This window comes from Lissotriton vulgaris, unplaced genomic scaffold, assembly GCF_964263255.1.
Source record: "Lissotriton vulgaris unplaced genomic scaffold, aLisVul1.2 SCAFFOLD_2364, whole genome shotgun sequence".
Taxonomy (NCBI): domain Eukaryota; kingdom Metazoa; phylum Chordata; class Amphibia; order Caudata; family Salamandridae; genus Lissotriton; species Lissotriton vulgaris.
In genome coordinates this window covers 225,757-250,276 of record NW_028255382.1, presented here as the reverse complement: position 1 = coordinate 250,276, position 24,520 = coordinate 225,757, and the positions used below count along the sequence as shown (strand labels likewise).

Here is a 24,520-nt window from a genome sequence, read left to right as displayed (position 1 = left end):
TGTGCAATGTGTGTGCAATGTGCCTTAGAAACTCGGTGTAATGTGTGTGCCACATGCCTTAAAAACTCTGTGCAATGTGTGCACCACATGCCCTAGAAACTGTGTAATGTTTGTGCCCTGTAAAATCGGTGTAATGTGGGTGTACTGTGCCCTATAAACTCTGTGTATGGTGTGTGCCTTGTGCCTTAGAAGCTCTGTGTAATGTGTTCCCTGTGCCTTAAAAACTCTGTATAATGTATGTGCCCAGTGCCTCAGCAACCTTGTGTAATGGGTGTGCCCTGTGCACTATAAACACTGTGTAGAGTGGTGTGGCTCACTGGTTAGAGGCGGCAGACCCGGAAGCAGAGGTCGGCCCGGGACCAGGGTTCGATTCCCGACGTGGCAGGGTCTTGGGCCATGGTCAGCGGACTCGATAATTCTCACCTCGATGCCTACTCCAACCATGGGTACCACTCAGCAACTCTGGGCAATAGCTTGCTTAATCTCTACTAACGGCCCCATCAGCACTGGGGATGCCTGGCTTCACCTTGGAGATGCCCAGGAGGGTCCATCTCACAGGGAAAGCCAGGATGGGTTCCCCAGCGGTATACAGCGCCCCTTTGCTGGGGCAGCTGTGCGCTTTACAAGTATACGACATTTAACATTTAACATTTAATGTGTGTGCCCCATGCACTATAAACTCTGTGTATAATGTGTGACCTGTGCACTATAAACTCAGTGGGAAGTGTCCTCTGTGCCTTATAAACTTTGTATAATGTGTGTGCCCTGTGCCTCAAACTCTGCGTAATGTGTGTGCCCAGTGCACTATAAACTCTGTGTAACGCATGTGCTGTGTGCACTATAAACTCTGTGTAACATGCGTGCCCTGTGCCTGGATGACTTGTAGAGTAGCACAGCAAGATTTTTGTGTCCTGGTGACAAGAGTTGCTGTTCTGGCGCTCTTGTGAGAATTCAGCCCAGGACTGCACAATGAATCAGTGCGGGCCTTGTGAAAATTACTGCTGAGGCATGAGAAAATGGAAGGAGCACCACCTGTGTCAAGGCAAGGCCCTCATGAGAACCAGTACCCTCCTTTACCGAGGCGAAGTTCCTGAAGTCAAGAGGAGAAATGTATAAAGTGCCGGTACTCAGTACTGGTGAGTACCGGCCCATTTAAAGCATTGATAATACCCAACTGTTTTTCCTTGAATAGAAGAGGGATTTATTCCATTCTGTGATATGTATATAAACGCGTTAATATATCCAGCTCAGTATACCTACTTATTGACTTAGCAGGAATATTTATTTTTGTACTTTATATAGTGCTAGCTAGACCCAAAGGTGTCAGAGTGCTTTATATGATCATGGACAGAAATACAGTAAATCAGCCAAACACAAATGAGGCGAGAATTCAAATAGATGATAGTAAACATCAAAGAAAAAAAAAGTAGTACCAAAAACAAGAGATGCCATTCGAGAGGATCTAATAGACAGCTTACACAAATACGCAGCCGACTTTGATCATAGGGACTAGACCTGTACAAGCGATAATTAACCAAGATCAATAATCTAGGAATTAAAGTATTTGTTGAGGAGGAGGAGTTTTAGATTTCTTTTGAAGCAAGGGAAGGAGGAGTTGCATCGAAGGTCGCAAGGTAGATATTTCTTTTGAAGCCAGGGAAGGAAGAGTTGCATCGAAGGTCGCAAGGTAGAGAGTTCCATATGCTCGGAGCATTTCCGGGAAAAGAGTGAACCTTGGTTCCTGATGTTTTTTAGATTGGGCGGTATGAGCTAAAGTGCGTTTGAGCTTTCAAAGATCTAGAAAGGAGGAGTGAACCCAGTCAGATGCAGAACCATGTATTTGTCAACTTTTAAAGAACAGCGTGACTGTTCGACAGCCAAGCCTCTCACCCCAATGTTGAGGCTAAGTTAGTGCACAAGCTTCCGGAAGTGGAGGTAAGGGACTAGGCTTGGGCCCTCACCTAGTGGTGGATACAGGTACTGTATGTGGTCTGAAAAACTGATTTTATTTTTTGTGGTATGCGAAGTGCACCAGCATACTAATTTCTATTTTGCCTGAGGTGCTGAAACCGCTGACAGTCTGTTCTTGGGCACAGAGTCTGTTCCACTAGAAGCTACACATGCTGGCATAAAGAATTGTCATCTCCCGTGGCAGATAAACTCAAGTTATAAGGCGGTTCTAGAGTATTGCGAAACGCCTAAGAAATGCTGCTAGATCCCCCGTCCTTCAAGAAGAAACGACTGATGGCACAATCCTTCTCAGGTAGGGCAACCAGAATTTGAAACTCATTACCTCCAAATCTACGCACAACTACCCCGCTGCCGAGTTTTAAAACTGGCCTGAAAGCCCGTCTTCTCCAATGATATTTTAGCAAGACAAAATTGCAATTATCTTGGCACAAATATCTATACTGACTCCGTCTCATCAAGCGCTTAAAACATTTTCAATGCTGTATATACCTCTTGCACATTTTGATTTTTCTGGAAATATCAGCCAGTTTGAAGATTTCGACCTCTGCGGCTATTTTCACCATTTTAAATTCCATGTAACAAAATATTTGTAATGTGAATGGATCTAGCATTTTCGTTTAACCCGTTGTCCCGTTGTGTGAGTCGGCCGGCCAGTGGCCGTGTGCCCGGCCGTCTGATTTGCGCACACGTTGAATTAGCCCTCGCCGCAGGGGAATTCCAGCCGCGCCAAAGGGTTAATGCCCGTGCTATGTAAATAAGCATAAATAAATAAAAAGATAAATAAAGAATGCATCCAAGTTATAACTTAGGGTCTAGTATTTAGTTTACATCGCACACAGATTAATATACAACATCAAGAGCGCGGGGCACTGATACCGATCAGGGAGCCCTGTGTGCCTTCAGCCAAACCATGCTAGTCTTCCTTTGTGCATGTATTGCTTACTTGATTTGCAACTCACGGTGTGGTAAAATCTTTCACGCAAGTCCAGACGACATGGCTAGACAAACAAGATGGCGTTACATGGTGTTAAATGTCTGACTGGTGAAACTCAGTGTACATGTGAACATGAGCACCACCAACAACAGTGGCAGAACTACTGCTAGCAAAATGTGGTCTCTAGTCACATCATAATTGAAGTGCAATTGGAAGGGGGTGGGAGAAGAGAGAGAAGGGTGGAAGGGGTGGTGCCCTGGTGGAATACACCGGTAAGGCCATGGGATGCAGACTTTGAAATCCTGAGTAAGATCATTTCTGGTAAAAGAAAAATGTAGAAACATTTGAAGCAAAAAGGTGTGATTTGCAGTACAAAGTTTCACATTTTTGGATATACAACAAAGTGATTTGCAGGCTGTTCAGGAGGGTACAGAACCCAGGAACAGGATTTCTTCAAACATTTAACTCGCACTGTTCAGGACGTCCAGTGTGGAACAGGATTTACAGACCTTCCAACTCACACAGTGCCACTGTACACAATATTGGCTCTCTTTAAGCGGTCTCTCGGTGAAGAGCCAATAAGACACAAGTGTGCGCAGGATGAGCTTGAAACCACTGCACAGAGTTGGGTTTCAGCTCGTGCGTGGAAACTCTGCACTATCCATCATGGATTTTATTGGCTCCCTGGGAAATCAGTGGCAGCCTCAAAAGTTTTTGTTAGTTGTTTCGGGGGAGGGTCTGCTCTCGCAGAAATGGGCTTCAAACCTCGCCCCTTCCTTGGTTTCGCCCCTTCCCTGGATCCACCCCTTCCTTGGTCCCACCCATTCCTTGGTCCAACCCGTTCCTTGGTCCCACCCCTTCCTTGATCCCACTCATTCATTGGTTTGGCCCATTCATTGGTTTGGTCCATTCATTGGTCCGGCCCATTCATTGGTCCTGCCCATTCATTGGTCCTGCCCATTCTTTGGTCCTGCCCATTCTTTGGTCCTGCCCATTCCTTTGTCTCATCTCTTCCTTGGTTCCACTCCTTCCTTGTTCCCATAACTTCCTGGGTTCCACCACCTCCATTGGTGGGATGGCAGTGATGAGTTGGAGCCCTGCCCCCTCTCCAGATCCTTTGGCCTCTGAGGACCCTCTTCCTCCACTCAATGACAATATTTGCAAGGTGGGTAGACCTGGATATGTCATGTTTAGGCAGCCACCGAGGCCATTAGGCCCATCCATTAGGTTGCAAGTACTGCGATGATGCCAGTGTCGATAGTGCTCGAAGCGAAGCATCGCCTCGTAAGGTTGTACACTGCATCCGCATAACAAGAATCACTGCTGAGGCAGAAGCCACATTATGGCAGTAACTAAAGCATTTACATCATGCCAGAGGCTACAGATCAAGCATTCACATTGCCCAAGTATTTATAGCATCTCCGGCATGGCAGAAACTAAGCTGCCTTGGAACGTTCAGGGGCGTAGCTGGTCAGTAAGGTTGGATGGGTGTAAGCTTCAGATACTCTGACAACCAGGCTGCCGTGTAATGTTTAAATACATTATTTGACAAGCAGGGTGCATGACAGAGACCTAAGGGGCAGTGGAAAGGGAGAGGAATGCAGAGTGGTAGGAGTACTAAGAGAGAAAACACAATATTTTGCAAAATAACCAATATTTTTTAGGAATTTCAAAACAGAGAGTGAGAGTTTCTGTGCATTTTTGTCTGTGTGTATGTAAAAACTCCTGCTGAAACCTGACTGAGGCTGTCATAGGGGTATGGCATGTAAACATTTCCAAGGGATACCAGGAAGCAAGAACATCAAGCTGCATGGATCATTCACTCACCATCAGGGACGGTTATAGGGCGGTGCGACCGGTGCCATGGAATTGGGTGGTGGGGGGTCATGTTTTTAAATATATTATGGATGTAAAAGGATCTGGTGCATCTTCTTTGCCTTTTTTATATCAGAAAGGCAGGCCAGAGGAGATAAAAAAAACGTTGGGTTCCCTTCCTTGGAGTGCGAGAGGCATGCCAGCGCTTGGTTAAGAGGACTGAGACCCCTCCCTCCCTTGAGCCCCATGCCAAGGTCAGTTGAGGTGTGACACCTGACCACAGTGGGTACCGCCAGTGAATCCTTCACCTTCTGATGCCTCATGGGATCACTGGATGGTTTTGAATACACTGTCAATATGATTTAAGTTTGTCTGTTTTGAGCACATTGAGCAGCAGTACTAGGAGGGTCCTGAAGAAAGACCCAACATTGTCTAGGTCATAGGTTGAAACACGTCGACCTTTGTGACACACACGCAGGTTTAATTATTCCCGCTAGTGCCATACTGTTTTTAATCCTAGTTAAGGTTTGCCTGAATAACTTTTTGTGAAACCCTGTAGTTAGTTTTAATCACATCCATAACGTGCTCTGCTGTCCTCATCACCTCTAGCTCCACAACTGGGTATTTAGTATATACCTCTCTTAGTATAAAAACACCCCTGAGCTCTTCCCTCTCACTGAGGGGGCTGTAGCCCGTATTGTGACTAGGCATCATGATGTGAGGAGTTTCCCAATGATGAAGCATGCCACATATGGTGGATTAGGAAACCTTTCTATAAAAGCGATGATCTTTGGTGGTTAAGTGTACAACTAGGCGATAAATACATATAGATCCAAGGGTTGCTGTCTGTGTTTTGTGATGTAGCTTGTTTGTCTCCAACAGTTTCCAGGAAACAATATTAATGGGTATGCTAGAGAGAGATGAGAGTATTGTCTACTGGAAGTTTTGCCTCATCATAAGGTAGCACACAGGGTTAATATGCCTACTGCAAAGATTGAGCACCACAGAAGTGCATATAATGTACATAGTTCAGTTGGTTACTGCTTTTGTCACAGAGATCCTTTTGTTACTTACAGTTTATAAGTGAAAATCCTACTGTAGAACAGTGACCTACTAACTGTCATCAAAGAGCTGCATGCTGACTGCAAGGTATAGGTTAGAACGTTATGTTTTCTTACCCCGTCTCTCATTATCCTAAAGTGGCAAAAATGGTTCATTTGGGTAGAAATCTATTATTAGTAAAGACAACCCCCAACCATGGTGTTAAGTTTTAAATTATGAGTTTGTGCTTTTCCAGACCAAGCACTCAAACTATACTGCCTACCAGTATGGGTGACTTGTGACTTCTACACCTTGTCTTATGCCACATTTCCTATATGCAGATTCACATACATATGATTCATTGTCTCTGTGTAATGTGTGGTTGATGTAAAGTACTTTGACACCATGCACTGGCAAGAGTGGTGCTATAAAACAAGAAATGAACGCGAGAGAGACTGGTTATAGGAACTTGAGCAGCACTGCTAAAATGTGGTAGTGCGGGAATCTGTAGCGAAGGTGGTCATTGTGGGGCACCAAGGAACACTGTTGAATTGGGTGCCACCAGTGCCTCAGCCGGCTCTGCTCACCATTAGCCAAAGTGCCTGTCGCTGGGCATGCTGCCACAGAGATAGATGCAAGCCTCAGCTTCCTTTTCCTTTCGCAGCACTTCGGAGAAATGGAGAACTGGATGGAGTCTCCCGCGGGTCCCATCTAGGGGGTTATGCTCAGTTCAACACAAAGTGTTGGGATTCACACAAACACGTCAGAGAATCACTTATCTGCAGTTGATAAAGCAAAAGAGCCCTGCCTCAAAATTCCAAACCAATAGGTACACAAAATGGTTGGCATTTTACAATAATAAGGTTATTTAGTATGCAGTAGGTCTATGTAATGACTGCATGGGAATGATGATTTTAAACAGTCTACCGGCTGACAAGACACATGGATGTCGGATTACTCTCCATTTTATGGTCCTTTAACCATAGGACACCACTAATTGGAGTGGAATTACAATTCTGAATATTGGATATGATGACATTACTCTGAACCTTCTAGAATTACGTATTCCACACAACAATCATTACGTTCTGCTCCCCAATTGAGAGGATGAGACCAGCTGGCTTTACACACAAAACACGTACAAAAGGATATATGCAGCAGTATATTTTTTCGAATCTAAGAAGGAATCTGTTTAGAGCCCTGAAGAAGTCCGCAAGGACAAAACGTGTTGGTTACGTTTCTTAATGGAATATGAAAAGAAAAAAATGAAGAAAGGATTATAAATCTGACATGTTCAATGGACATTATGTATTAAAAATATGTATTGTGTATGGTAATTATCTGTATTAAATTTGCTGAACTCCTATCCAACACAAGTGACATGAATCATATATTTTAAGTTGGTGAACCATTGTAGATTGAGCTCGGCACAAAGTGTTGGGATTCAGACAACCGTGCCAGAGAATCACTTATCTGCAGGTGATAATGGAAAGGAGCCCGGCCTCACTATCCCAAACCTATAGGTACACAAAATTAATGGAATTTTACAATAATATGGTTATTCAGTATGCGGTTCGTCTACGTAAGGACTGCCTCGGAAAGATGATTTTAAACAACTCAGAAGAGAATATGCAAATTAGGGTGCAGGTTACAAAAGCCCCTATCGTATGTCATCACACAACCTTAATTTGTTAGTCCATTTGCTACCCAATGTATTTGTAAAAGTTTCAGCCATCCAACCTTGATGGCTGTATTAGTTCACTAAGCTTAAATGACACCAAGTCATGAATAGTTTCCCATCGCACCATATGATGTCATTGAGTCAACTGTTGGAATTCAGCCTTTCAGAATCTCCCCTTAGCAACCAGTTTGTGTCTCAGACCACACCCCTCACCCTTGCACCTGTACCTTATATACCGTTACTGCTACTGGCATCGTTAGGAGCGAAGAGGAGTCACTCCTGCTTACCTACAAAACAGTTGCAAACAATGCGCATTTGCAAAAGTATACGAAAGCAAAAGGACCTATTGCTACTTTTTCATCCTTCCAAGATAGATGTCTGCAGTGCCATTTTCTCCTGCAGCCATGATTGTAATACGTGTACCAGAGAACTGGGAAGTTTTCCTTCTCTGCCTAGTTAGTTCAAACAGTGTCAGAAACACAAAGAGCTCATAAACTTAAACAATGTTTATCAACACACAATTGTTAGCATTACTTTCGGTTAGCCTGTTTTTCTAGGCAATACGCCTATACATACATTTTATAACGTTACACACAATGGTATTTCATGTAATCACCGCTGTTTTGCATGTAGCATGCGTTATTAGCATGTGAGAGCCATGCCACACATAAATCGCTTTTTAAAGGTTGCTTCTTTTTCTGGGTAAAAGGTGCTTCTTCGAGTCAATGGGGCAGTGGGAGGCCCTAATGTGATCAAGCCCTGGCAGAGGCTGGGACTAGAACCCATCCATTGGGAAGAGATGGACCCTAGCAGCCCACCCAACTCTGAAAGCAGTGCTTTATCCAGCAGCATATTGAGGTAAAGCCACCATACCTAGCTGCCAGTTGCCCCCTGCATGCAGTTCCAGTTGGTGGGAAACAAAGCAAGTGAATCTGGAAGTAGGAGGCGCCCTATGTCCCATAATCGTTTCTTGGAAGTACTATCGCAGAAGAGGACTAGAGGTCATGCACCCGGATTCCAACTGTAGAGGGTACTTTGATACCAACTCTTGAAGATACCTCGCCTAACCTCATGGGAAAGATACCTCATGTAGCCTCATCCCAGCAGCAAAAGATACCTCATGTAATCTCATCCCTGCTCTCAAAGATACCTCATGTAATCTCATCCCAGCAGTGAAAGATGCCTCATGTAGCCTCATCCCAGCAGTGAAAGATACCTCATGTAGCCTCATCCCGGCAGTGAAAGATACCTCATGTAACCTCATCCCAGCAGTGAAAGCTACAGCTTGTAGCTTCATCCCTGCTCTCGAAGAAACCTCGCCTATCTTCATCATAGCACTGAAAGATACCCCATTTAGCCTCATGCCAGCACTGAAAGATACCTCATGTAATATCATCCCAGCAGTGGAAAATACCTCATGTAATCTCATCCTAGCAGTGAAAGATACCTCATGTAGCCTCATCCCAGCAGTGAAAGATACCTCATGTAATATCATCCCAGCAGTGGAAGATACTTCATGTAGCCTCATCCCTGCTCTCAAAGATACCTCATGTAATCTCATCCCAGCAGTGAAAGATACCTCATGTAGCCTCATCCCAGCAGTTAAAGATAGCGCTTGTAGCTTCATCCCTGCTCTCGAAGATACCTCGTCTAACTTCATCATAGCACTGAAAGATACCCCATGTAGCCTCAGCCCAGCACTGAAAGATACCTCATGTAATATCATCCCAGCAGTGGAAGATACTTCATGTAGCCTCATCCCTGCTCTTAAAGATACCTCATGTAGCCTCATCCCTGCTCTCAAAGATACCTCATGTAATCTCATCCCAGCAGTGAAAGATACCTCATGTAGCCTCATCCCAGCAGTTAAAGATACCGCTTGTAGCTTCATCCCTGTTCTCGAAGATACCTTGTCTAACTTCATCATAGCACTGAAAGATACCCCATGTAGCCTCAGCCCAGCACTGAAAGATACCTCATGTAATATCATCCCAGCAGTGGAAGATACTTCATGTAGCCTCATCCCTGCTCTTAAAGATACCTCATGTAGCCTCATCCCTGCTCTCAAAGATACCTCATGTAGCCTCATCCCTGCTCTCAAACATACCTCATGTAATCTCATCCCAGCAGTGAAAGATACCTCATGTAGCCTCATCCCAGCAGTGAATGATACCGCTTGTAGCTTCATCCCTGCTCTCGAAGATACCTCATCTAACTTCATCATAGCACTGAAAGATACCCCATGTAGCCTCAGCCCAGCACTGAAAGATACCTCATGTAATATCATCCCAGCAGTGGAAGATCCCTCATGTAGCCTCATCCCAACACTGAAAGATATCTCATGGAATATCATCCCAGCAGGGGAAGATGCCTCATGTAGCCTCATTCCTGCTCTTGAAGATAACTCCTATAACCTCATCCCAGCAGTGAAAGGTATGTAATGTAGCCTCGTCTTAGCAGTGAAAAACACCATATGCAGCTTCATCCCTACTCTCTAAGATAACTCGTATATCTTCATCCCAGCACTAAAAGATACCTCATGTAGCCTCATCCCAGCAGTGAATGATACCGCTTGTAGCTTCATCCCTGCTCTCGAAGATACCTCGTCTAACTTCATCATAGCACTGAAAGATACCCCATGTAGCCTCAGCCCAGCACTGAAAGATACCTCATGTAATATCATCCCAGCAGTGGAAGATACCTCATGTAATCTCATCCTAGCACTGAAAGATATCTCATGGAATATCATCCCAGCAGGGGAAGATGCCTCATGTAGCCTCATCCCTGCTCTTGAAGATAACTCCTATAACCTCATCCCAGCAGTGAAAGATATGTAATGTAGCCTCATCTTAGCAGTGAAAAACACCATATGCAGCTTCATCCCTACTCTCTAAGATAACTTGTATATCTTCATCCCAGCACTAAAAGATACCTCATGTAGCCTCAAACCAACTTTTGAAGGTACCTCATGTAGCCTCATCCCAGCACTGAAAGATACCTCATGTAATCTCATCCCAGCAGTGAAAGATATCTCATGTAGCCTCAACCCTGCTCCCAAAGATACCTCATGTAATCTCTCCCCAGCAGTGAAAGAAACCTCATGTAGCCTCAACCCTGCTCACAAAGATACCTTATGTAATCTCTTCCCAGCAGTGAAAGATACCTCAAGTAGCCTCATCCCTGCTCTCAAATCACCTCGTCTAACTTCATCCCAGCAGTGAAAGATGCCTCATGTAGTCTCATCTCTGCTTTTGAAGATACCTCATGCAACCTCATCCCAGCGGTGAAAGATACCCCATGTAGCCTCATCCCAACACTGAAAGATACCTCATGTAGCCTCATCCCTGTTCTAGAAGATACCTCATCCCAACAGTAAAAGATACCTTATGCAGCTTCGTCCCTACTCTTGAAGATATCTCATGTAAACTCATCCCAGCAGTTAACGATCGCGCATGTTAACTTTATTGCAGAAGCGAAAAACTCTTGATAGAGTTTAAGCGCCAGCGATAGAAGACTCCTCGTGGGACCTGAATCCCAATTTTGGAAGATTCCGCATGCGCTCTGATCCCAGCAGTAGAAGACGCCTCTAGTTACCTGATCCCAGGACAGCAAAAGACTAAATTTCCACTCTCCCGTCCTTTGCCTGCCTGAGCGACGGTCGGATGTCGTCCTTGTTGAACCGTGGAGAAACCACAGACCATGGAGAATTGTCAATCAGAATAAGGGGTGGGAGCAACCTAGTGACCCTGCGTTGGTGGAGTGGACTCCATGACGGCGCGTGGACCTAAAAAGATGCCGCAATCTTCAACATCCACTTCACTGCCCATGGTACCCACTGCTGAGAAGCATCTCTACAGTGATGTTTGCCAGCACAATACACAATTCTGAAATGGACAAATTGCCAACCTTTTGGAATTCCATACATGTCTTCATGCACCCCACTTTTCAGCGGCAACGGTGGAGGGGTAATGGGACAGAAAGTCATATAGAAATGTTTAAAGTGTGGGAGGAGGCCAGCTTCTCTCTTACAGGGACATTGAGTTTGGCCACAACATTTGACAACTGCAAGGTGTGAAGAGCCCATGTGGACATTGAAATGTAGCGAATGGTTTTTCCTTTTTTTTTTCTTCTTTTTTTAAAATAATTAGTATACATTTTCGGACTCCCCAGAGCATGGAAGCTGATGCTGTTCTCTGACTTGTAAACACATTTCTAACTTCAGCAACCCTGGAGATGCTGCAGCAATCAAGCATAGGGCACAGATCATACCCCAATGAACCCACCGCCCAGTGTTCACGGACGTGATCTCCAGCCCAATGCGCGCTCCCCCGCAGACCGACCTCTGGGCACGCAGGGCGTGGAAATTTACATGATGCTGGGACTCTTGTCCCAGGGGTCAGATTTAATTGGACATCGAGAGCCACTGTAATTATTTATGTATTCTGATTCTCGACTTCATCTGAGGGCAACACGCGTCATCTTGCAAAGGTGGTTCACCGCATCCTACTGCCGGAGAACCAGGCGTTACTGGCGTGCAGCAACGGAGGGTACCCACAAGACACGGGTCACAAGTGCTTGGTTTGCCAGTACGCAGATGGGTTTCCCACACAGGTCACAAGTACTTGCTTTGCCAGTACGCACATGGGTTTCCCACACTGGTCACAAGTGCTTGCTTTGCCAGTACGCAGATAGGTTTCCCACACAGGTCACAAGTGCTTCGTTTGCCAGTACGTACATGGCTTTCCCACACAGGTCATAAGTCCTTGGTTTGACAGACAGCACATGGGTTTCCCACACAGGTCACAAGTGCTTGCTTTGCCAGTACGCAGATAGGTTTCCCACACAGGTCACAAGTGCTTCGTTTGCCAGTACGTACATGGCTTTCCCACACAGGTCATAAGTCCTTGGTTTGACAGACAGCACATGGGTTTCCCACACAGGTCACAAGTGCTTGGTTTGCCAGTACGCACATGGGTTTTCCACACAGGTCACAAGTGCTTGGTTTGCCAGTACGCACATGGGTTTCCCACACCGGTCACAAGTGCTTGGTTTGCCAGTACGCACATGGGTTTCCCACACAGGTCACAAGTGCCTGGTTTGCCAGTACACATATGGGTTTCCCACACAGGTCACAAGTGATTGGTTTGCCAGTACGCACATGAGTTTCCCACACAGGTCACAAGTGCTTGGTTTGCTAGTATGCACATGGGTTTCCCACACCGGTCACAAGTGCTTGGTTTGCCAGTACGCAGATGGGATTCCCACACAGGTCACAAGTGCTTGGTTTACAAGTAAGCACATGGGTTTCCCACACCGGTCACAAGTGCTTGGTTTGCCAGTACGCAGATGGGTTTCCCACACAGGTCACAAGTGCTTGGTTTGCCAGTACGCACATGGGTTTCCCACACAGGACACAAGTGCTTGGTTTGGCAATAAACATAAGCGTTGTACTATAAACATTACAAGTGCCATGTTATGGATTATGCACGTGGATTGTACCACAGAGGTTACGGGATTGGATTGGTAGTAAGCACATGAATTGCACCACACAGATCACAAGTACTTGCTCTGGCAGTGTGCATGTAGGCTGTACTGCACAGGTCACAAGTGATAAGATTGTCAGTCCTGCATGGGTTGTACCACACAGGTCACAAGTACTTGGTTTGACTGTAAGCATAATGGTTGTACTACACACATTACAAGTGCAGTGTGATGGATTATGCATGTGGGTTGTACCACAGAAGTCACATGTGTTTGGATTGGTAGTAAGCCCATGGATTGCACCACACAGTTCACAAGTGCTTGCTCTGGCATGTGGGTTGTGGTACACAGGTCACAAGTGATTAGGTTGTCAGTCCTGCATGGGTTGCACCACACAGGTCACAAGAGCTTGGTTTGGCAGTACGCACATGGGTTGTACCACACAGGCCCAAAGTATTGGCTTTGCCAATATGCACATGGGTTTACTATCCAGGTCACAAGTGCTTGGTTTGGCAGTAAGCACATGGGTTGCACCACATAGGTGACAAGTGTTTGGTTTGGCGGTTGCACTATACAGGTCATACTTTTTTAGTAGTATGCACTAGGGTGACATAGGTTACAAGTGCTCTGTAATGGTGTATACACACGGATTGCACAGTACAGGCCACAAGCTGAACCAATTGAGCTTCATTTGCGTTTGTATATTTTTGACCCTAAATGTAAAATGCACAAAGGCCTGTGATTGTCAGTGCAGTGTAGGAAAAGGAGTAAAAACTCTAGATACAAGTTCCACCTGTTACTTGGTGAAATTTTGAAGAGAGCGCGTTAAGAAAAAACATGAATATTGCTAAAAACAATATCTTCACTGTGAAACACAAATCAACATTTATTTGATTGAAACGGATGTGTATTAAAGCACTGAAAAGTAAGAAGACAATGTAAATACGGCTGTATGGAAGATGTACAACAGATGTCGTAAGTCAAGGTGTGCAATACCCATGCCAGATTTTCAATAGCTCAACAAAACCATCATTTACAAACAATTGCTCTATCTAGGAATCATGTATTCATTTCTGCAGCCAGTGGTTATCCTGAACATCTGGCGTGGATCGGGCTCTCCTGGACCTACACTGGGCATCAAAGTACACACGCATGGAGCTAACGTTACAAGTGCAAACAGACTGGAGGCTTGCAAGACAATACTACAGCCATGAAGCAGCTGCTTGGGGGTTCACACAGAGCAGGGGGGGCAGGTGTTAAGGGAGGCACTGTCCGTCACTGGGCGGTTCCTCTAGTTACAGTGAGGGCAGGTATCATTTTTATTTTGTTAGTTGATCTGACTTATTAGGCAGAGACAGTGCGTTGGATTGTTTTACAAAAACAATCAGGAGAAAAACAACATATATAAAAGTGCCATATGAAGCAATACCACCAAAATATTGGAAAATATAATGATCAAAACCGAGTCCTTTTACAAGTTAAGAAAATGAGCGAATGGACACTGTTTTATCCTGCGGAATGAAGTGTATCTGACTCCATCGGTGTCTTCTTGGCACACTGGTCCAATGTGCCTTTGTGTAGGGTGTACAGTGAGGGACACTACATCATATGTTAGACTAAAGGAGTTTCCCCACTGGTGCCCAGGGCTCGGACTGTTCTGTAGGGTGGAAACCTAGGAGATCTGTGTCCCGGGTGAACTGGGCTACCCAGGTGGAACCCAGAAAAAATAGGTTATTACCATGTGCCCCATGTTTAGCTCTCAAATACTGAAAACACTGAGAGATTCTGAAAGCTCCTTGAGGCAGCTGACATTTGCAGCTTGGAGCTTTACAAGCTTCATCGATCGCTCATCAGAGTTATTTTAAATATTGTCTTCACTGGCACAAGGATGCAGAAAAGGAGACCAAGGGGAGGAAACGAAACAGGCTGACGTGGTGACTATGCAACAGAGTCAGGAAGAAACATGAGAATTGCCACATATCTCCTCGTCTCTACCGGAGTCTAATGCTTCAGCCATTTGCTCAAAACACCTGTGAATTCATCATCCTTCAAAATTACAATCCGGGATGTGTTCTTATTCTACCCTTTAACTAAACAAACCCCAACAATGCAGGAAGAAATTCAGACAGTACACCCCCTGGTCTGGTACCAATCTCGCGTGAGTTTCAATCCGGGTGGTAATATTGTGTGATACATAAAGAATAACACGTGTACATGTCTGTGCATGTTACTGCAACAGTTTTGCACTCAGGCTTCCATCGAGGGACTGGGAGCAAACACTGAGCGTGCAAGGACAACACTAAGAACCTGCAATCAGCACAAATGTACAAACGGCACAATAACCATTTGCACCCGTCTTTTCTATTGGCCCAGGCGCTACGCAAGGCTCTACTCGTGCTCTGAGCTCCTGTAGGTTCTAGGCATCCTTACGTTCTCAGCTCCTGTAGGTTCTAGCGTCCTTATGTTCTGAGGTCCTGTAGGTTTTAGGCATCCTTACGTTCTCAGCTCCTGTAGGTTCTAGGCACCCTTATGTTCTGAGGTCCTGTTCTAGCGCCTTTATGTTCTGAGGTCCTGTAGGTTCTAGGCACCCTTATGTTCTGAGGTCCTGTTCTAGCGCCCTTATGTTCTGAGCTCCTGTAGGTTCTAGGCACCCTTATATTCTGAGGTCCTGTTCTAGCGCCCTTATGTTCTGAGGTCCTGTAGGTTCTAGGCACCCTTATGTTCTGAGGTCCTGTTCTAGCGCCCTTATGTTCTGAGGTCCTGTAGGTTCTAGGCACCCTTATGTTCTGAGGTCCTGTTCTAGCGCCCTTATGTTCTGAGGTCCTGTAGGTTCCAGGGACACTTATGTTCTCAGCTCCTGTAAACTCTAGGAACACTTATATTCTCACCTCCTGTAGGTTCTAGGGACACTTATGCTCGCAGCTCCTGTAGGTTTTGTAGGTTCTAGCACCCTTACGCTCTCAGCTCCTGTAGGTTCTAAGGGTACTTATGCCACACCTGTACTATTCCGTGGCAGCCCCTACTGGGCGTGTGGCCTTGTACCCCTTCTGAGGCGCGCTCCACAATTTGAAGACCACTCATTGTGAGCCTAGGTAAAGAGGAGCAGCACAGAAAACACCGCTGCTGATGAATCCCTGAGTGAACAAGGTTGAGCGGCAGCAGGACTGCACATACCTTCTAGCCGAGAACTTGGAAAAAGTACACCTGTGGTGAACAGAGGGGGCATGGACTTTCCCAGTCTTGAATATATGGAAACGTTTTGGATCACACACACAAAAAAACTTGAAAATGTACCTAAAAATAGAGAATGTCTTGTATAATATACAAAAACGTCCCTGTAAACTCCCCCATGTGGACAGAGAGAACACTTACTGTTCAGGACTTGAACCAGAACTCCTTTGACTTTCGATGGCCATGTTGCTCTTGGGCCGCTTGGGTACCTGTGGCCGCGGGGGTCGAACCTAGGAAACAGAGGGAACATATTACAGCATAGCCACAGAACAGCCACTCATCAGGATGCATAATATTAAGAATAATAAGATAACAACAACAATTAACAATATTCTTTCTGAACATGTATAGCGCACTCTATCATTTGGAGGGTGTCTAGGTGCTAATAAATTATTACTCAACAAACTGTCCTTCGTTTTATCCAACTTAGAAAAAAGAAACGAAGTGGACATTGCAGGATTCAACCTGTGACGGCAGCTCACACACACGCAACTCTACAACCGAGGCATGAGTCCACTGAGATAGCCTAGCGCACACTCGTATATCTGCTACAATAGTGACCATTACATTGCACTTTGAAATCGTGCAATACATTGCACTAAATACTAAATTAGCAAACATTTGGTTACATTTACTCACACATGCAAATTGTGGCTTAGAATACTAGAGGAGTTCAGACTTTATAACTGGATGCTTTTAAAACCCACATCCCATAAAAAGGAATAATCAGCGTGGTAGGGGAAGGGGGTACTGAAGCTATGATTATCAGCTGTCATGCAATTTGCAGAAAATATAAGAGGCAAAATAGTGATAAACATGTTTTAGGACCTACGTTGAATGAACATTTTCTTGACTGACAAAGGCGTTGTATGTTATGAGCATCAAAACAACTGAAGTGAAGTAGTGTGGCTCACTGGTTAGAGGCGGCAGACCCGAGAGCAGAGGACGGCCCGGGTCCAGGGTTCGATTCCCGACGCGGCAGGTTTCTGGACCAGGGTCAGCGGACTCGATAATTCTCTCGCCTCGGTGCCCACTCTGATCAGCGATCGCACTCGGCAACTCTGGGCAGTAGCTTGCCTCATCTTCACTAACGGCCCCACCAGACCGCCGGGGATGCCTGGTCTCACCCTGGAGATACCCATTAAGGGACCATCTCTCAGGGAAGCCAGGAAGGGTTTCGCAGCGGTCGAAGCGCGGAGATACTCCTTCGGGAGTCGATCCTAGCGCTATATAAACCTGCAATTAAATTAAATTAAATTAAACTGTCAAAAAACACAAAGTGTGCCATGAGAATGTTAGTCCGACCTTGCAGTCTTGTGGCTCTGACCACATTTAGAAACCACTTCACATTTGTTGTTTATTACGTCATCATGGTGTTTTATCCAGATTTGTAGAGTACATTATCACCCGGGAGGGTATCCTAGGGGCAGATGTATCCAGCCTTTTGCGACTCGCAAAGGGCGAAATTCGCAGAATTTCGGCCTTTGCGAATCGCAAACGGCCTTTTTGCATGTTTTGGAATTTATGAAAAAATCGCAATTTAAGGAATCACAAAAAATTGCGATTCCTTATTTTGCCATAGCATTTAAGGAATCGCAATATTTGCGATTCCTTAAATGCTATGTATGTAGCAATTTCAATTTGCGAATTTTGGTTAAGAAATGCAAATTACCACCAACTTGTTGTTGATGGTAATTTGCAAATTCTTTAAAAAAAGCACAATTTGTCATTTGTTAAGGTGGCATGTGACGCACACACATGCCCATGGGGCATGTATGTGCGCTATATGCACACACATGTACATTTCAGGGGTGCAGCAGGGTGTCTTTGAGACACCCCTGTACCCTTGTAATAATTCTCAAATTTCGATTAGCAAATTGCGAGTTCGCAATTTGAGATTTACTTCACAATCATACCTATGGGCCTCCTGGCCCATAGGAATGCATGGGAAAATATTCCTTATTTGCGAATTCTCAAAACGCGAATTCGCAAATATAGAATATTAAGGAATCGCTAAAAAATAGCGAATTTGTACATACATTCCATTTTGCGAATTCTAAATAGCGATTCGCAAAAAATCGCTATTTAGGATTCGCAAAATGGAATCTTGATACATCTGCCCCTTAGTGTTGAGGCTGTGTGAGTCTATCCAAACGAAAGGCCCAGTGGAACTACTCGAAAAGCCCTTCAGCTTCTTGTGGAGTTCAAGAGGTTAGGAGGAGGCTCCTATGTGTAGCTGCAGGTCAGTCCACGCTTTAGGCGTGATGTAGAAGAAGCTCGACCTCTGAATCTGGTTTTCAATGCGCGTGGGATGTGTGCAAGAAAGAGTCCAGACAAGTGGAGGTGTCTGGAAGGGTTGTGAAAGCAGATGCAATTGTTGAGGTAAGCTGGGCCAGTCTTATGTTGTATCTTGAAAGTGTGTGTGAGAAGGTTCAAGTGTGCTCGCTTGTGTATAGTAAGCCAGTTGAGCTCCTCCAGGTGTGGTGTGATGTGTCCCGCAATGGTAGTATTGGCTTTTAATGCACAGTTATCCATTATGTAGATTATACACATTGCCACCTAAAAAGACTTTGTTTTCAAGGGAATTTATAACCTAAAAAATAGTAACATTTACTAGTTATACTGAACTAAGCAGCCTTTTTTCATGACTTTACCCTTAATTCTCCAAATGTATCGTCATGCTACCTTAGACGGATGTCATTTTCATAAATTATGGGCAGTTACACTGTTATGACGTTATGACATATGAGATATAGAATTTGAAGCCAGTTTCTTGTGCAACAAACATATCTTTATACTGTAGCTCTCCTTTGGATTACCATATCATATCTATCTATATATATATATATGTATATATAGATATACAGAGAGAGAGAGAGATGGAAACAAAGAGAGCGAGCGGGTCACAGAGAGAAAATGAATCTGAATATTGTGTTTCTTAATATAACCAAAGGGTTTTGCCCACAATGGAACCGAACTGAGACCAAATGCCATCTATTTATAAATATTTAGCTGACAAACCATTACAGGAATCTATTATACAGGTTCTCTATTTTGTTTTTTTTACATCACATGATTAACAATTTTTTTGTCTAAGGACTACATAAAGCAATCCATAGGAGTTACATCATAACCATGGATTACAGCATTTGTCTAGCTCATTCTGCTGCTAAATTACACATCTTTCGTAAACACTGCTATGGAGGCGGAGCCATAGTATCAGACTTGTGCCATACCCTATATTTGAACCTCTTGCAGTCCAGCATTACGAGGTCCCGGGTGCGTGCCTGTTAAGTACCCCACAAGCCTGGTGTTACCAACATTGCAGTACTAGAGGTACCAGTAACTCCAGGGCGAAGTGGAGGGAACAGAAATTATAGTTGGAAACCTGTGGACCTCCTGAGAAAGAAAAAAGTCCCGTGGGCCTCTGTACTTCTTAATCTGATGGCCCCAGCAACCCACCCATTACCCAATGGTTTCACCCAGAGGTTTTGGCTACTTTCAGCAGCTGGAAGCCCAGGTGAAAAGTACCAAGTAATTCTGTAAGGGGGAAGTAACTTTGTTTCTGGGCTCTTCTGTAATTCAGGGGGTCCTGTAATGTGAAGCACGGGGGTTGCTTCTGATGCCCGGCTAGTTAAAGCTAAACAGTTCAAATAAAAACCGGGTGGCCACAAAGGAAGACATTTTATGATGATGTAGCGGCAGGAAAATTAGGTGGTTTCTCCGGATACTGCGAAAACAACACAAAAGTAACATCAGCAAATCTAGGCACGATTAATACTTTGTGCCAAACAGTAAATTGCTGCAAAAAAGTAATGTTTAACTCTTTGAAACTAAGGTCCTGCTTGTTGAAACTGCCAAACCGTATCTCTATTGGGGCAATTAGGGCACAGGGAGGTAACAAGAGTGATAGGAATACACACGTGTTTTGGAAATCTCTCTTACATTAACCCAAAGCCATGTTAACCTTCAAACTGCAATGCAATAGGATACCGCAGGGTTTTATTTAGCTTACACGACTGTAAACAAATGACAAATTGTTTCAAGTTTGGGTACACCCAACCCCGGCCTTCTTCCTATAAAAATTATTCTCTCTCTATCCCTCAAAAAGCAGCCAGTGGGCAAACAAGGCAGGAATACCCAGTGGGCACATATATCAGTGCACATATTTATATGAGAGTGATCTTCCTGGATGTGTACATGATCTTTTCATGGAAAAACAAGCCTGCTAACAGTCAATCAATCAAACAGCATTTGCAAAGCGCAACACTATCACCCCTAGAGGTATCTGGGTGCTCTGTCTCCGTCGAGGAGCTAGGTCTTGAGTGTCTTTCTGAAGTCTGTCAGTGAGGGGGCTGTCCGGAGCTGGGAGGGTGGCTGGTCAGACCAGGTCTTAGCAGTGAAGTGGGAGGAGCGACCACCACTACAACAGGTGCGGGGGATGCAAGTGAAGAGGAGCACAGGGGTCTAGCCGGTTGGGGGGAGTTCAGTAAATGGTGCAGGTCCTTGGTCATGGAGGGCTTTGTAGACGTGTATGAGGATCTGGAAATGGTATCTTTTCTCGATGGGGAGCCAGTGAACATCTCTCAGGTGTGGGGGGCGGCAAGTTCCTTTGGGGAGGTCCAGGATGAGTCTGGCTGCAGCAATCTGTATGGGCTGGGGTCTTGTGAGGTGCTGGGTGGAGATGCCGATGTAGAGGGTGTTGTTTCACTCGAGGCACCCGGTGATGAGTGCCTGAGGGATGGACTTTCCGGTGTTGTTTGGATCCATCTGAAGATTCTGCAGAGCATTCAATGTATGTGAAAGCAGAAGGAGGCGACTGCGTTGACTTGCTGTTTCGTGGTCAGTTGGCTGCCGAGGAGGATGCCAAGGTTGGCTGCATGGTCGCTGCATGGTCGGTTGGTGTGGTCCGAGTTCTGCAGGCCACCAGCAGTGGTCCCACATGGAGGTGTTCTTCCAGAAGATCAGTACTTTCGTTTTGTCAGAGTTGAGTTGGAGGCAGTTGTCTTTAATCTATTTAGCTACGTCGGTCATGGCATGGCGGAAGTTGGTTTTGGTGTTAGAGGGGTCCACGGTGAGCGATAGAATCAGTTGAGTGTCCTCTGAATAGGAGATTATGTTGAGTCAGTGGGATCTGATGACATCTGCGGGGGGGGGTCATGTAGAAGTTGAACAGGATGGGGTAGAGGATGATCTTTGTGGCACGCCGCATAGAATGTCTTTGGGTGCGGGTTGAAAGGAGGCAGTTGAATGCTCTGTGTGCGTCCTGTAAGGAAGTAGGCGATCCAGGTGAGGGACTCTTACTGTTTGCCTATGTTGTACAGTCTGTTGATGAGGGTGTTGTTGGCGGCTGTGTTGAACACCACAGAGAGGTCAAGGAAGTTAGGGGCCACAGTTTTTCCATGGTCAAGGAGTGTTCTGACCTCATCTGTGGCGGCAATCCGTGTGGTCTCAGTGCTGTGGTTGGCAAAGAATCCTGTTTAAAAAAAAAAATATATATATATATTTTAAAGTTTTTATTGAGACAAAAAGTTGACATACAAAAGGCACAGCATCCTGATTGAGACGCATACAGTAGGTGGTTTGTTCCAGGAATTCAGTGAGCTGCTGGTTGATGGCTTTCTCAAGTACTTTGGCTTGGTAGTGGAGCAGTGAGATTGGACAATTTTTCAGATCGTTGGGGCCAATTGAGGCTTTCTTTAGGAGGAGTCGGACGTCTGCATGTTTCCATCTGTCCGGGAAGGTTGCTGTGGAGATAGAGGTGTTGAGACTGCTGATGAGTTGCACGGTGATTATGTGTGTTGCAAAGTTGAAGCTTTGGTGGAGGCAGGGGGTCTGAGGGTACCCTGGAGTGGATGGAAGACATCATGGCTGAGGTGGTCAGGACGGTGAGTGGTGACCAGATGATGGTTTGGTTGGTTTGGTTGGTTGAGGTCATCGGGGTTGAGGGTGGCAGGTTGGATGTTGAGATTGTTGTAGATGTTGGATATCTTGCTGTAGAGGCTCTCGGATAGGGTATTGCAGAGTTCTTGGGGGGTGGATGGTGTTCTCTATGGCTGACGGGTTGAAGAAATCTTTTACTATTTTTTAGAGTACATGAAGGACAGGAACCCAGAACTGTAGTTTAAAAAAAGGAACAAAAATAGCATTAGCAGTTCCATGATTGATGAAGAAGGCACACCTCACCAACAGCCAAAAAAATCATAAACCCTAAAATTCTAAGGGAATAATATAAATTTGCACTGGCCAAATGAGAGGACACACCACCACTACTGACCATGTGGCGCACAATGGTACACAGTGGCTTACATTCATTTCATTATAGAGCTTGAAGCAAATTTGTCAAAAATAAAACTTGCTGGAACACTCTGCTCTTTTGCAGTGCATATTTGCCTTAAAAGATGTTTGCAAGCTTCAACCATAAAAATGATATATTATTTTGAATAGTCAGTAAAGCCGTTAACCAACATGAATTATTTTGGTACTAATTAAAATATGCTTCACATTTTTTCCAAGTCCTCTGGAATTGTACTTTTATACTTTATTTCAAATTGCTTTCTTGACATGTTTACAGATCTGTTTCTAAAAATGCTCTGCAAGCCGGCAGTGTTTTTAATTGCTAAGAAAAGTGGAGATGCGCGTCTAGGTTGAGGTATTCAAGGAGGCTGAGATTTTCGTCTGATGGATCAGAAGTGTTGGAGAATGGAAGAGTTTTGGGCAGTTCCACCCAAATTCACAAAGGTTTTTGCCCACTTAAGCTCCACTTAGGCTTTTGGACACTTAAAATACACCACATATGCAATTTTCAAAAGTACATTTCATATCATGAGCCACAAAATCATAAATTTAGGAATTTTACTTTTTCCTAGTGCCGCTTCATATGTTCCTGCCAATAAGGATGCTACAAAGTTACACTTTTAAGTGTATGGGATTGGTGGTAGTTTTCCAGGTGAGTGGTGCTGCAGATTGAAGAGGTAAACATACCTTCAAGGAAAATACATTTGTAATGCTAATACCATTGAGAAAGGGCTCAACAGCGCCACTGAATGGCATTCACTTGCGTGTTTGTAAATTTGCATGTTTTTCCTGTATTCCGATCTAGGTGTAAACTGGTTGTGGACTAGGAGGGACTCCCTTTAGATATGTAGGTTAGTTGTAAACTGGGACACAACCAGGAGGGCCTCACAATAATCTTTATTGTATACATACTAATTGATGTAAATGAAGACCTTATAAATCAAAATAACAATATATTTTCATCAAATGTTTTGTACCTATCTGTTTTGGATGTTAATTTAATGTTTATGACACCCTATTACAGATTGATGCTGGCATTCTGAATTTCATTACAGATTGATGCTGGTATCCTGAACACAATTGTTGATATGTTACCACATTTTTTGTTAGGTACATAAGTTTTTGACTTAAATGGAAACCCGACCACGCCTCTCTAGACGTGGTCACAAACTTGATAATGACTTTTTCACCAACGTGGCCACATACGCTAGGTGCCATGCAAAATTATGAGATACATCAAAGAATTTTGTCCTTTTCTATTTTATTTTGTGCACCCACCATTAAGATAACTTTGTGGGTCCCGGAGACAACCTTGTGGGTCCCGGAAATATATGTCTATAACAAATAATTCTTCGGTGCCCAACGGGTATACATTGTTGCCTTACATCACAAATTTGGTGACAAAGGATCACTGTATAAAATAACCATGGCATATGGTAATCAGACACTATACTGGCGTGTCGATGAGTTACCTGCTTAAGAAAGCACCACTACAAAATGGCCGCCCCCTATGAGTTTTAAGTATTCTAGTCCTCTGTTGATCTCCAAACGACAGAGTATAAATTCATGTGAACCTGCGGCCACAATCTTTGCATCCACTGCTGTATCATTCACTGCGTGAGGACGGACTCTGACACATTGAACTCAGGTATTTTGAATTAGGTCACCCCGCAAATTTCCCTGCCTAAATAAATTGCCTCGATTAATCGCCCTGTTTTCTATTCTAAATATTATGGTGGTTTTATAAACTTTTAGAACTGACTACCTCACGGAAAAATATTTACAAGAAGGCATCGCTATACCTTCGAATGTGTAAGGTATGTATGAACTCTTAGAGTAAAATTATGCATTAACGCATTTGAACCCTTCTAAAGGTTTAATGTAACCTCTTTCTTTCCCTATATTGCAATCAGGGAATCCTTTAAAATTAACGAGGACCCCTTCCTTAAACCCGTGGTTTCGGAAACGACCGACTTAACAGGTATTCTGTGATTAACTCGGCTACTATGTCTTAATAAAATCTGACAGCCCTGTTTAGCTAGAGCTCCGGTGTATAGAATATACAGCTG

The 24,520-nt window shown here is 44.4% G+C and overlaps 1 protein-coding gene across 1 annotated transcript in view; it reads right to left on the bottom strand.

Moving 5' to 3' along the window:
• The window catches only part of LOC147659151 (DENN domain-containing protein 1A-like), a gene marked incomplete at its 5' end in the record, with an annotated part of 303,738 nt that overhangs the window by 53,998 nt on the left and 225,220 nt on the right, over positions 1 to 24,520 (bottom strand). Inside the window, one exon of the mRNA XM_086951939.1 lies at positions 16,296 to 16,384. Coding sequence (XP_086808065.1) covers positions 16,296 to 16,384 — 89 coding nt within the window. The remainder of the gene's footprint in view (positions 1 to 16,295; positions 16,385 to 24,520) is intronic.